Raw genomic sequence first — 15,623 nt, 5'->3', positions numbered from 1 at the left:
TCCTTGAGTGGCCCAGCTAAATAGATTTGATCCCCATACAACACCTGTAGAAAGACCTGAAGCAGGCAGTTCACAGACACTTCCCAACCAATCTGATCGAGAGACTAACCCAAGAAGACTCAAAGCTGTAATTGCTGCCAACAGTGCTTTACACAGTACTGAATAAAGGGACTGAATACTTATCTAAAATTTTATTTTTAATAAATTGGCAAAAAAAATCTAAAAACTTGTTTTTGTTTTGTCATTATAGGTTATTACAGTATGTGTAGACTGATGAGTAAAAAAAGTCAATTTAATTTATTCTAAATTAAGTCTATAATACAGTAAAGTCTGCAAAAACTAAAGGGGGCTGAATACTTTATGAGCCCACTATATCTTACACACTTAATAACAAACTACTAAATTTACTAAAACATTGACAGCCATCCCAAATGTAATGGTATAGATCTTAAATTTGTTACTTTTACCAATACCCAACTAATTAATTCATTACTAATTAATTCATGTATTAATTATTCATTTACTGTTAATAGCTGTATTTATATATATATTTTTTAAAGACCATTATTGCTGACAATGGATTACTTCCACAAGTTCATATGGCTTATATCCTGTTAGTTACTATGGCAACATATGATTTTGGACAATCTTCCTCTGTGTCAGGCAGGCTAATATTCAAGCTTAGTTTAAGGATGATTAATTCTACTGGACAAGCCAGATTAGGTCATGGTTTCTGGAGCACTGTGCCAGGTACTGACCAACAAACTGCTACAAACCTAGTACTTCCATTATTACATATGCATTATGTAGCCTAAACATTAAAGAGCCTCTGCAGCCACAGTAGGTAGTGTCGCTACATCGCTCGGTTTGAAAAAACATGCGTGTAGGTTGATTGACTATGCTACATGACTCATAGGTATGAATGAGTGTGTGTGTGGTGCCCATTGATGGACCAGATCCCCATTCAAGGTTTATTCCCACCTTGACCCAAATGGATAGGCTGTAGAACTTAGAAGCTATTTAGAAACTATTTAGTAGGAGATATACACAAAAACAGAAGAAATCAGATCTATAATACTTTTTCACGTGCACTGTACATGTTCTTTCAGATCTGACAATTTGGAACAGGCCATTTTCGTAGTTCTTCCGACATTTACTAATTTGCTTATGCCACTCACCAAAACAAAACAGCTACCTGACAAAAGTCAAATGTTGAAATGATATTACATTAGGACCGGAGAGTGAGATAATACAGAGTTGTCATAATGATGACGTTAATATGTCACAATAATGATGACGTTATGCTGCTCTGATTGGATGGTGTTGCCACATGCCAACAGTTAAGAACGGAAGGTGAGCGAAAGTACAAAAGTACTGGCTATCTTTCTGCTTGTTCATATGATTCTGTTGCAGGCATTTAACACGTTAGTTTAAAGGACCATTCACACCAAACTTTAATACATGTGTGTTTGCACAATCACTTAACCAGGTGTCAGATAGCCATCACAAAGATATAGATCTCCGTCCAGACTGGACTGTCCTTCAGTCCTCTTATTGAGTACCCCTGTCTTAAAGCATGTGGGGACAGCAGACTATGTTAGGTACAGATTGAAAATAGTTGTAATCAGTGGGTCTAGATAGTCAGCACAGGTTTTCAGAACCCTTCCAGGACTTCCATCTGGACCCACTGTCTTCCTGTCATTCACTCACCTTAGAGTCCTATTCACGCCATGTTATGAGACAGTGAGCTGTGATGACGTCACATGACGTGTCTTACCACAAATCTGTGGTAATTTTGAAAAATTGCAAGCTCCTCTGCATATTGTGGAGTTTGCTTGACTTTGCGTTCATTTCTGAGATAGCAAAATCCTGTACAGACTGGCTAATATTAGCAGTGCTAGCATTGAAGTGTGCATAGAAATGGTTAAGTTGGTGAAAGAAGGAGTGGTCGGAACTCACCACCCGTGTGATCTGTCTCTGTAGTCCATGATGGTCTGATTACTGATCACTCACAGCTGGACTCAATCCACACACACACATAAATACCCCAGGCTAACATACACACTGCAAAGCCTTGCTCTGAGTTCACTGATGATGGCACTAAGCCTTTGTTTATTGTGTGCACTATCTGTTTTGACTCTTGTTCTGGTTCCCAATGCCTGCTTTTTGACCCTGCTTTTTGATTATCGTTTTGGATTTGTTATCTTGTTGCAATAAAATCTGCCTACATTTGCAACCTTCTCCACCGCTGGACACATTTAAAAGGTTGATTATGTTCAATTTAAATTTTAAATAGAATTTTAGATATTATAATTTAGAATTGATAATAATTATAGATAGTTTAGAATTTTGCCTATTATGAGATATTATATTGGGGGGCATGGTGGTTTAGTGGTTGGCATATTTGCCTCACACCTCCAGGGATGGGGGTTCAATTCCTGCTTCCACCCTGCATGCACGGAGCTTACATGTTCTCTCTGTGTTTTGGGGGTTTCCTCAGAGTACCCCAGTTTCCTCCCCCAGTACAAAGACATACGTTGTAGGTTGATGGCATTTCCAGAATGGGTATATGAGTGTGTGTGCGATTGTGCCCTGCGATAGGTTGGTACCCCGTCCAGGGTGTCCCCTGCAATGTGCCCCGAGTCTCCTGGGATAGGCTCCAGGCTTCCCGTGACCCTGGGTAAGATAAGAGGTACAGAAAATGGATGGCTGGATAGATATTATATTATTTTATTTGCAATACGTCCACCTAGCACATTGCAAATAAAATTTCTGCATTCATTTATTAGAACTTTCATGCTAGCCATATGGACATATTTACATTCATAAACCTTATCAAATCCACAGAGCAAGTTTGCAGGTTCTCAGATGCATAGATCAACTGTTTGCTGCTGGCCTTAGATCGTGCAAATAAACAAGATTGCACTGCAGATTCCTTGAAATAAAACAAATGTGGATTTGTTACCATAGTGAGCTGTTTTACATGTGAAGCTCATAAATTTGTGTACATTTTTATTGTATTCAAATTGACTACAAACTGAAAAGAACATCTACGTATTACATCTGTTTATTAATGAATAAGAAATATTCATACTGTCACCCATCAGCATATATGCAGGAAATACTTCACATTATATGCCTTTTTTCCATGTTTGAATGTTGAACTCTCCAAAAAATTTGCTCTTGATATTTTAATATTGTGTTTTCACAGGTGCCCCCAAATGTTCTCCGGTATTCTCAAACAGATGTGCCAAAATGAGTTGGACTGAGTGTGGTTGAATTTCATGCATGTTTCCAGTAAAACTGTATTATTGATGAGACAGGGACTCCTGGATGTCAGGCTGAGTGCATGGAATTTTAGAAATACTTAATTGAGGCCTACAAAGTAAAACTAAAAAGAAGCTTGCATTTCTTCCTTTCTGATTTTAATTGTGCAAGTCTATTTGTATTTTGTCACTTTTGCTATTGTCTTCCCTGTAGGCACTGATCCTTATCCCTATGCATTAGCTGCTACAATATATCACTGTAACAAATAGGGTAAAGTATGGGATATTTTAGACTGTTGTGTAGGGTTGGACTCTCTGACAGAGGAAACGCATGACAGCAGCTTGAAAAAGTGGCACATAATTGAATGTATTGCTCATCTAGATCCATCAGGAACATTGGGGCAATAGTACATGACTCGGTAGCCCTCATTGACCATGATAATGATCTACCAATGAAACTGTACAGGTACTTGTTTGATTATGAAATTCAACGTCCAGCCACTAGTCATCTCGTGACTTGCCTTGTGTAATAATCAGCTGAGAAGCTGCTCAGCCTGAAGCACAGCACATCACTCATAAAGGACATTTGAAAAGCATCAGAAAATTCCTTTCTGTCTTTGTCTCCAAGGATGCTTGTCAATTGGTGGACCATGGTCCAGCTGGAGACCCAGCAAAATATTTCAATGAAACAAACTGAGTACTTGAAAAAAAAAATACTGTAGCAGAGCCAATAAATATATGAAAGAAGGCATGTATATAAATCATTTTCCTTAAGGCAACTCAACAGTCCAGAGACTAGCTACAGTGCTACAGACATTACATCAAAAATTGTAGTCTACATACATGTTTCATTTTATTTACCTTCTCCAGTTTGATTAGTGAAATTACAGCATGGCTTTTTTTTAATCTAAAACAAAATGTTTAGATGACTGCAGATGTTCAAGATGACTGGCTGGAAAAGTATGGGTATATTCTCCGTTCTTATCTGTTCAGAGTCCATGTCATTAGTCAAAAATTGCACTCTGAAATGCCGCTATGAAACAAAACAGAACAAATTCAAATTGTTTATTTACTGTACATATATATATATATATATATATATATATATATATATATATATATATATATATATATATATATATATATATATATATATATATATATATATATATATAAGCTGCTATCACCATTCATTCATGTGGGTTGTTTATCCAAACAACCCGCGGACAACAGTACTTAATTTGTGCTGGAACAGGATCTGGTACTTCTCAGAAAAGTGCCTGCATTTCGGGAACTTATTTGCATGGCTGAATAGAAACTAAATAAAGTAATGTTAATGAAAATAAAATAAATTTAATGGATGATAATTCTTTAAATCGATCATGTGTTCCAAAAATTCAGTCAGCTCACTTCCATGATGAACAGTTGGTACTCAGTTGTGCTCATCCATCATAGAAATGGTGGGAAAAGCCTTTTTTGTCATTTCTTAAAGAATTAAGCAAAAGTGATGGGGCAGAACAAGATACTAAAAAAGCAAGGGAGGCATTGTTTGTTTTTCAAAATTTAATCCTGCAGCGTACATGTTCTACTCCGTGTTTTACGGAGTGCCATAGATGAGCAGAGTAAATCACGACGTCAGGAGGGGACCGTAATGTACATGACTGTGTTGAAGAATAATTTGCATAATTTGGCAATCTAAGAAAGTCTTTGTGTTGTTGTATTTATGTTATTTTGTTTAAACTGCATAATTGGCTACATTTATAAGACAAGTGTTCTGAGAATATTTTATGTTGTGAGTTTAAGCAGTTGACTCCTCCAGTCCTCACACAACATCACTGATTTTTTTTTTTTTAATCAGTTGAATAGGTTTGTTTACAATTGAACATAGTTATGCCAAATATTTTGTGAGAAAAGTCATTAAACATTATTTTTTTAAGAAAAAGCACAAATGAAGCAGTACCACAGGTGAAAAACAGTGAAACAGCATGCACAGTGGTACACTAAAGAAATGCTGAGGGGGAGGATAAGTGCATTATAAAGGTATTGAAAGCAACTTAGATATGTTGTTGCTGAAGTAGCATTAGTTAACTAACCAAGTAAAGTAACTAATATTCTAACTTTTTAGTCAAATTGGTTTCCCACTGAAGCTAAGCAGGGTTGAGCCTGGCCAATACCTGGATGGGAGACTTCCTGGGGAAAACTTAGGTTGTTGCTGGAAGTGTTATTAGTGAGGCCAGCAGGGGGTGCTCACCCTGTGGTCTGTGTGGGGCCTAATGCCCCCCATTTAGGGATGGGGTCACTATACTGTAAAAACAGCACCGTCTTTCGGATGAGACCTTAAACAGAGGTCCAGACTCTCTGTGGTCATTAAAAATCCTCCATTGGCTCTTCTCTATCATGTCCCCCTAATAATCTCCATCCCTGAACTGGCTACATCACTCTCCTCTCCTCTTCACCATTAGCTGGTGTGTAGTGGCGTTCTGGCGCACTATGGCTGCCGTCGCATCATCCAGGTGGATGCAACACACTGGTGGTGGTTGAGGAGCTCCCCCCCACCCCCACCCCCCCCGCCATACAATCTAAAGTGCTTTGAGTGTCTAAGAATTATTATTAGGAATTAAATTAGCCGACATTTTCAAGTCAGAGTCTAGTATATTTCTAAATTAGTAGGGTTCTTCTTAAAATACATTTGAATCAATTTAGTTAGTGCAACTATTTTATAAGCATCTTTCTTTCTTATGTTATTTTCTCCCAGTTTGGTCATTTTGCAAAGTCCCATCCACTAGCTACTGTAGCTCTCCTCAGCACACTACAGCTACAATCAGGTAGGGTGAAGGCCTAGCAGGGACTTCCTCTGTGACACGTGAAGCCAGCCACCACAGCTCCAAGACACCCAGGATTGGCTGGTGTCTCCTGTGATTAACAGGGGAAAGAGTAACACCATCCTTCCCACCCTGCAAACACAACCAACTCTCTTCACTCTCTTTGGCATTATTGGGATGCGAAATCACAATTTCTGAATAATAGGGCAAACACTTTCCGGTTGTGTGAGCCCTTGCTATAGCAGAAATTAACGCAGAAATCAAGGAAACTCCGCAATATGCGGAGGAGCTCGCAATTTTTCAAAATTACTGTTCTTTAAATAAAATGTTCACTCACATCTGATTGTCATCGCATTGATTGAAAACTCCTGACTCTAATTTCACCTTCAAATTAAATTGCTAATCCTAGAGGTTCACATACTTTTGCCACTCACAGATATGTAATATTGGATCATTTTCCTAAGTAAATAAATGACCATGTATAATATTTTTGTCTCATTTGTATAATTGGGATCTCTTTGTCTACATTGAGAACTTGTGTGGAAATCCGATGATGTTTTAGGGCCTATTTATGCAGAAATATAGAAAATTCTAAAGGGTTCACAAACTTTCAAGCACCACTGTACATGTTTGTTGCATGAAATAATAATTTCCTTCACTTAGAGATGGTTATTCATTACAACAACACATTTATATGTAAGTATCAGATTGTTTTCACAAAATGTGCTGTCTCTCTTTTAGAAATGTACACTTTTTTGTTGTTTCCAATTTTTTTTAATTAATTTTTTTAATTAATTGATTTTTTTCTAAGTACATTTATTATTAAGCATAATAATAATTTATAATAATAAAAATTATTATTATTATTATTATTATTGTTATTGTTATTATTATTATACATGTATTCATTTATTCATTCATTTATTTTATTATCAAGGGGAAACTTTGCATGATCAAGGATCAAGGATAAACTATTAAACACTTACCAGCAGACCTGCTATCAACAGGTGCGATAACACAAATGACTCTGGCAGAGTTCTCTTTTCTTTGTGAAGGGCAGAGTCTACTCTTTGCAAGCTTCTGCTATAGTTGATGGTGGTGTTTTTTAAGTCATGTATGTCCTATATCCCATGTCAATCAACATCAATAGCAGTCTAATGTTTTGGGCCAGCATCAATCCTGATACTGGTACTCAGTATCAGATCTGTACATCCCTACATGAGTCCTTGTTTTAAGAGTAAATATTAACATGTAGTGTTTTTCAACTTTATTTTGAAAATTATTATTTTATTATATTATTATAGTGTTTTCAGCATTTATTGTGGAATAAGAATGAATTTTATCTTCACGAGCCAATCAGGTAATCAGTGGTCAACCTAGCTTATGTTGAAATTCGATTGGCCCACAGTAATATTCCTTCAGAGAGTACAGAATTCCTCACTACACCCACAGATAGTATGTGCACTAATGGAAAATGACCACCAGCAACACCAATGAACAGATATAATTTCTGTGATTAAAGTCTCCGTGAAGCACAGCGTTATTTGATGTGTTGAAGTAATTTCCCCTGAATTAAGAAGTCATAGCAGGACATATCATGTGGCTCCTCCCTCTTTCTAAGCAGCCAATAGCGTTTAGCTTACCTCACAACCCGGGCTAAGCCATACTTGACAGTTAGTACCAAGGATTTGTATAATGTTGGGGATGTGACACTTCATATTCTATAGAGCATTTGATTGGACAGAAAATCTGATGAAGTGCAGAATGATGTCATCAAATTTGTTGGTCCATATTAGTGGTAGAGAGAGACTGTACATTTTGATTGGATATATCTTCTAAATGTGAATTTTGTCATTGTTTTGACTAGCAGACTAGCTTATAGATAATCTTAAGGCTAACATATTCATACTAAAAGCCACAAAACGTCCATTTTGATTTCATGTGGACTTTAAACAGTCTCTTCGGGGAAAGTCTTAAAGTGCCAAAGCTATGACGAGACAGAAAATTTCGGAGACATCAAACTTACCCTACATTATTCGAAAACAGCCTAAAAACAAGAGTGACGTTACAGTTACTATATCTAAACAGCAGGTGGCAGTAATAAAGACAAAGCGTTCAATAAGCAGCAAATCAAAGGGTCAGAAGAAGCCAATCACGGAAGCTTGTGTTCAATCGATTCATCAGTGATCTTGTTATGATAGCTGTGGTGAGAAGGAGACTGGAAACTCATATGAAACCTAATTTTATAAACTTTCTTGGCATCCAAAACGACGCAAAATTCTTCGTTGGTAAGGAGCGTCGTGACTTATAACAAACCCAGAAAGCCCGGATTTGATCCTGAAATTATAGGAATGATGTGCAGTCTTGAAAACTGAATTATATTTACTGTGAAATGGGGGACTGATTTTATTAATGAATGAGTTTTGAAATATTCATTATAAACATGTCAATTATAAAAACCAAAGAATAAAAACGCACTAAATATTACCCGAGGAAGCACAATTAAAAAAAAAATAGTTAAGAGTATAAAACAAAAGAATTCTACTCTATATTAGATATAATGCATATACATATACAGAGAATAAATGAATGAATGAATAAGTGAATAAATCACACACACACACACACACACACACACACACACACTCAGTATGTTATACAGGATATATTAGACTTCTCATTAGCTGAAGAGCCGTTCTTCTGGATTTATTCTATATTACAGACAACTAGCAAGATTAATTATTTATCAAGCCGTTATTAATGTTTTGTAACACCATAGGAACTATTTCTGGAATTGTTGCTTCTCAAGGAATCCCAAACAGCTTCATGTTTGACATATAATGCATTGCATATGTAGATGTTATTTGATAGCAAAGCCAACAGCAGAGGAAAAACAATACCTGGACCAATTGTGCCCAAAAGCTCTGCATTCAAATCCTTTTCCAAACGGTTGCCTTGATAACAGGGACTCTGAGCATTTCGGATACACGCGTGATCACAGACACCACATGCCACTACTAACTTCCATGAAGAATGAGGTACTAAAGCAGGAATTGCACAAGATCAAATCAACAACTATGAATGATATGTCATGACACAATGAACTGCTTATAGCCTACGCAGTTGCTCTATACTGAATGATATGGGCTATAGATGGCATTAGGTCATTAGCAGATGGTCATGTGTGATGCTTACAGGACAAAGAAAGGCCATGTTCATTAACATGTAAGTAAGTAAAGTAAGTAAATTGGAAAGCAAAGCTTGCCAAACTTCTGAACAGAGTCAGAAAAGTAAAATAGAAAACAGAATAAAGCCAAATAAAGACAGACAATAGACAATAGTAAAATTAGATTAAAATGCATGGGAGAAGAGATATGCTTTCAGCCTCGTTTTAAAAATGATAATAGAAGGTGTAAAGGTGGATGTCCAGCGGCAATTGATTCCATAAACGAGGGGTGGCAACTGAAAAAGCTCTATCCCCCTTCGTTTTTAAACAAGATCGAGGGACATACAGATGAAACCTATCAGAAGATCTTAATAATCTGCTAGATGAATGTGGTGTAAGAAAATAATATGGAAGTGTATTTGATTCTCACATCTGTACCTCACACATGTAGCCTGCCTTGATGTCACAAAGGATTCATTAAGGGATCATGTAAGCACTCGTTTACACGCTTTTGCACCCACAAATTAAAATCGAAATGTCCTTGACTAAGTTATTCAAAGAACAGTAATTAACGTATGGAAATTTTGGCATAAAACATGTTCGGTTATATTTTGTAAAGAAAGTATACTAGACTACATGTAGAATTATGAAGCATTTTTTTTTTTTTTTTTTAAACTAAATCAAAGTCAAGGACGGACTTTTTTCTAGAGATGTTAGGTCTGCACAAGTGTGAACCTGGAGGAGGTTGAAGGAGGCCTGAATCCCAAATGGTACCTGGCCTTGTATATCAACTGTTCAATCTGCTTAACTTTATGCTCATTGCACACATTAATAAATGCCAATAAGAATGGAATCAGTTAACTTTATAGATTGATTTGCTTTTTTTCTCACCGAGGATACCTTCTCTATCTAAGTGGTGATGCAGTAGTGTTCATGGATGTAGCTGTGGAAATGGCATGTGTATAGTGTTATCTACATTAATAAAAAAAATAAGTACATCACTAGATAATAGAGGTTTTTAATAGAGATTAAAACCTCAGCACTGTTTTTGCATGTGTGTCGTTAGGCCCACCGCCTGGCCGTGTTGGTCCAACTAATGCAATGGGCAGCCTGACGTCTGAATGCCAGAAAGAGGATGCAGCTTTGGAGTATGTCTACTGCAGAGGTGCTGTCACTGAGTTGCTTAAATACGGGCAGAGAGACCTGCACACAGCTACCAAAAACTCTAATTCACCCCAAGTACTCATCCTCATTATCCCAGGTATGCAAAATGGGCCCATGAGTTTCCAAAATGTATGTACACTGTTGTTATTTATGTTTTTAAGCATTTAATGTAAACTTTTGGCAGCCCGAATATTCTACACAAATGGTTATTAATTGTGTCAATAACAGAGATTAAATAGGCAAAAATAACAGACGGCGAACATGAACAAATCAAGTATTCGCTTTAACAAAGCAGACATTATTGTGTTAAATTAAAATTTTAATGTATGAATGGCAAGCCTATTACACATACTGAAACTGGAAATATCCAGCTTGAACCAAATGAACCTGAATGGGACTCGGTTTGTGGCCTTAGTCAATACCAATATTCTCCATAGTGACTTGTACAAGGAAAACAATAAAGCCATCGTACTATTCCCTATGGATGGAGTCCAGCAGGATACAGTGCGGAGCATGACGAAGTTGCTGTCTGACCCATAACAATAAAAAAACCTATTCCTGTCAGATCAGAGCATGCCCATGGTTCTAGGGCATGATTCCTTGAAAAGTACAGAGGCATATTGACATTGTACATGAAAATAAATAGTTGCTAACTTTTTTGTCGACCACTACTAAATACACAGGTCTACCCACAAAGGCGAAGTTGACTGCTATTCACTTGCTACAACAGACATAGGCAGTAGAGATACAGTCCCATCCGAAAATATTGGAATGGCAAGGCCAATTCATGTGTTAAACAACATAAAAAATAGAACCTTTGGTATCAGATCATCCAATATTTAGGAGAGCAAAAGTATAGTATAGTGTGTGTGTGTGTATATATATATATATATATATATATATATATATATATATATATATATATATATATATATATGAGAGAGATGCACCGATACTAAATTTCTCAGCCGACACCGATAACAGATTATTCAGAGTGATATCGGCCTATAACCGATACCGATACTTCTGCCTTTTATGCCTTCTTAAAAATGAATAATTAATTCCACAATTCTTAAAGAAATGCAAATAAAAACTTTATTCTCTCCATTTCAACACGTTGTTTCACAGTAACTGGTCTCATAAATAGAAAACACATTACTCTAATTCACATGAACACATTATCTAAATTCTGAAGATTAAAGTAAGATTTCTTAACTTATCGAATGTTATTAATTCATATTAACATTGACTAAATTCTAAAAAAAAAACCTCCTGTTAGGTTTCACATTCACTCTCCACAAACAAAAGCATTTCTATTTCATCATTAACATCAAACTGGTAATATGTAGGCCTGATATAAACCTTTTTTGATGATATTAACTCATATTATCATTAACTGGATATGAAATATACTACTCTATTTATGTGCAATATATACGTGCAATTTTTTGTCAACTGATCTTCATTTAAGTCTTTCAACGGTGTACTGGCCCTTTAATGGGGGGGTTAGACTTGATGCCGAAACTCCCGTTTCGCTGCTGCAGTTTTATGGTCTTTCCACACAGGAGATATCATTTTTACCCACAGGAAATCGATGTGTTTTCCCGCCCTCTTTTGATTGACAGGTTATAATCAGCCCTGATAAAGCCTGTGACACAGTGACCACCAATTTGTTGGTTTCTTCTTTTGTGATGCTTTTCCAGGCTTTTACATCAGCCTCTTTCAGTTATTTGTTTGTCAAACAGTTGTTTGTTTCATGGAGTGTGCATGTGGAGAACACTTCAGTCTCCTCTTCAGGAGGTGAAAAGCTGCTCAATTGTGTTAAGGTCTGGTGATTGACTTGGCCAGTCTAAAACATTCCACTTTTTCCACCTGATAAAGTTCTATATTGAATTGGCGGTGTGTTTTGTATCATTACCTTGCTGCATGATTAAGTTCCTCCCAATTAATTTGGATGCAGTTCTCTGTAAATTGGCAGACAAAATGTTCCTGTAAACTTTAAACATCATGAGTTACATCATCAGTAAAGATAAGTAAGCTGTTCCAGAAACAGCCATACAAGCCCAAGCCATGACACTACGTCCACCATGTTTCACAGATGTGCTTGTATCATCTCTGTATTTCTTCGTGAATTCCAATCTGGTTTTCTGATTCTTAATGCTGATGAGTGGTTTGCATTTTGTGGTATGGCCTCATACTATTTCTGCTTTCAAAGTTCGAACAGTGGATTGTGATACCTTCACCCCTGCCCTGTGGAGGATGTTGGTGATATCACTATAAATATATGAAATCTGCATCCTCTTACTCCACCAATCTGTGGCACCAACGTGGTTCATGAGCAGGGCAGAGACAAACGCCACAGTGAAGGGTGTGTTGGTTCACAATTGGCCAAAATGTATGGTGGCTTAGTGGTTTGCACATTTGCCTTGCCCCTCCGGGGTTCGACTCCCGCCTCCGCCCTGTGCGCTTGCAGTTTGTTCTACCCGTGCTTTGGGGGTTTCCTCTGTGTACTCCAGTTTCCTCCCCCAGTCCAAAGACATGCGTTATAGGCAGATTGGCATTTCCAAATTGTCCAGTTTCCATTTCCAAATTGTGTGTATGTGTGTGCGATTGTGCCCTGTGATGGGATGGCACCCTGTCCAGGGTGTCCCCTGCCTTGTGCCCCAAACTCACTGTGATAGGCTCCAGGTTCCCCACGACCTGGTGTAGGATAAGCGGTATGGAAAATGGTTGGATGGAGTTTACGCCAGCATAACATCTGTGTTTACTTTTATTAGGATGAAGGTTAAAGTTACAAAAGTGTTTTCGGACCCGTTTTTACTCCAGGAACTGTCCGCAGACAGATATGAATTACTCATCTTAGATATGCTGTCATGTACTGTTCATTGTATCTCATTTGATTTAATGTCGAGCCTCATGTCATGATTTACGGAATGAAATGCAACAGTCTACTTCACCAAATATTAATCAGCTGTACTTTTCTCCTTTCAGTTTAATATTGTTTGTAAAGGTGATTTCACTTGATGCGTTGTCTATAGTACATGTTGAGCAAAAGTATTATATAAGGAAAATTATATGATTGTGACATTACAGGAAGATATGATCATATGGCACTTTGCAAACGATACATCCTTAATGAACACATTTTTCACCGGATGTTATAGTTTTGAAGATAAAATAGCTATTTTGCTTTTAAACGGTGTATATGATTCAGTCTACAGTCTGATCTCCCACCTGTCAAATTAACAATTTTCAGTGATGTGGTTTTGCTTCATGTCTGGCTGTCAGACCTCCTTTTCAAAGGGCTTCATTGTCTGTCTCTATAACTAAAAATAGAAAGTGCAGTGATGTAATCTCTCCCCAATTGCAGTTGCTTACTTGTATAACCTGGATCATGAACATTTATCACATGTCGATTTCTTGCGGTTGACATTTTGGGCAGTGAGCCTCCAGCTACAGGTGTCACTGAGAAAAAACCCAACTCAGGCCGATGACCTTAACGATGTCTGCATTGAGCGCCTGCTTTTCTTCAGCTCTGAATGTCACTGAGCATTGTGCTCAATGGACTCTTTATGGCCTTCTGAGAGGTTGTGTGAAGGGCTGTTATTGTAGAACCCGTGCCCTTTTCCCTAGAGATAACAACAATAATCAGCATCGTCTCACCAGAATCAAGCCTCCTTCTCTTCTAGTGTTTCATATCCAACATGGCGGGAGTGCAGGTGCCAAGGTTTTAATGTGTTACAAAAACTTTGCATAAAACTCTTAGAGTGGGGTGTAACCAGTTGCTTAACATCGTAGCTTAAGCTCAATAAAAGGCTACAGAAGACTTGTCATGCTTTGTCAGTTTATGGCAGGTGCATTCTTACCTATCAGGGACTGATTTTCTGGTGACATTGAACAATGGTCAGGGTTACATGTCAGATTAAACCTTTCTCTTTTTTTCTTTTCTTTTATCTGTGTTGATATTACTGTATATCTGCGATGCTGTAAAGTTCTTGAAAAACGTAACTTTTATCTTATCACAACATTGGCAGACTAGGCCCATCAGTACCCATGTTTAATAAAAAATAAGTATACTAAACACGTACAGTACCGACTTTCAGTACTCGCTGGTTTTAGAGTGTAACACTCTTGCAAATTAGAATTTCTTCAGCACAGCAGAAAGCTAGTATTGTGGATAACATTAGCATTAAGTATCACTGCTAGCTACATGCTGGGTGCTTGATAAACAGTAGTTTTCCGTCTAAAACCCCTCCCTCCCCAACCCCACCCTCATTTCTGCCATTCTGGTTCATGCTGATGTGATTACATCACATAAGTGCTACAGATTTGTCGGCTGCACATTCATGCTGTGAATCTCCTGTTCTACCACGTCCCTAAGGTGCTCTAATGGATTCAAATCTGGTTACTGAGGAGGCCATCGAAGTACAGCATGCTCATGGTGTGGTTTGAGTCAACTTTTGCTTTGTGACATGGTGCATTGTGATGCTGGAAGTAGCTTTTATAAAATGGGTAAATGGTGGCCATGTAGTGAAGCACATGGTTAACAACAAGATAGGCTTTGGCATTCAAATAATGTTTGATTGGTATAAAGGGGCTCACTGTGTGCCAAGAAAACATTCCTTGCACCATTACACCACCAGCCTGAACTGTTGACACAAGGCAGGTTGGGTCCAGGGATTCATGCGTTTGAAATTGAAATACATCAGACCAGGAAACGTTTTTCCAATTTTCAACTCCACGGTTCTAAAGAGTAGTGAGCTGCCTTGCTGTCAGCTCAAACCAGTCTGGCCATTCTCCTCTGACCTTTCTCTCAACAGGTGTTTCCACCTGCAGAACTGCTGCATATGAGAGGGTTTTTTTTTTTCACCATTCTATGTAAACTTTAAAACTGTTGAGTGTGAGAATCCCAATAAAATCATCAGTTTCTGAAATACTCAAACCAGTCCATCTGGTACCAACAGCCATACCACGGTCAAAGTAACTTTGATCACATTTTTTCCCCTATTTTGATGTTTGATTTGAACATTAACTGCCGCTCTTGACCTGTATCTGCATGATTTTATGTATTGCAGTGCCACATGAAAAAAACTTAAATATTTTACACCTTAGAGGATACATTAAAGTGCACCTATTATGGTTTTTCAAATATTACCTTTCATGTAGTGTGTTTTAGAGCTGTTTGTGAATGTAAAAATGTCTGCA

General features: G+C 37.5%; 1 protein-coding gene across 1 annotated transcript in view; it reads left to right on the top strand.

The window, feature by feature from the left end:
* Nucleotides 1-8,282: 8,282 nt before the first annotated feature.
* The window catches only part of ldah (lipid droplet associated hydrolase), a 46,680-nt gene continuing 39,339 nt past the window's right edge, over nucleotides 8,283-15,623 (top strand). The window contains exons 1-2 of the mRNA XM_053633789.1: nucleotides 8,283-8,376; nucleotides 10,321-10,515. Of these exons, the coding sequence (XP_053489764.1) occupies nucleotides 8,283-8,376; nucleotides 10,321-10,515 (289 nt within the window). The remainder of the gene's footprint in view (nucleotides 8,377-10,320; nucleotides 10,516-15,623) is intronic.

This window comes from Ictalurus furcatus, chromosome 9 (assembly GCF_023375685.1).
Source record: "Ictalurus furcatus strain D&B chromosome 9, Billie_1.0, whole genome shotgun sequence".
In the NCBI taxonomy this organism is placed as follows: domain Eukaryota; kingdom Metazoa; phylum Chordata; class Actinopteri; order Siluriformes; family Ictaluridae; genus Ictalurus; species Ictalurus furcatus.
Note: the sequence above shows the minus strand (reverse complement) of the source record. Positions and strands in the feature narration are given on the sequence as shown.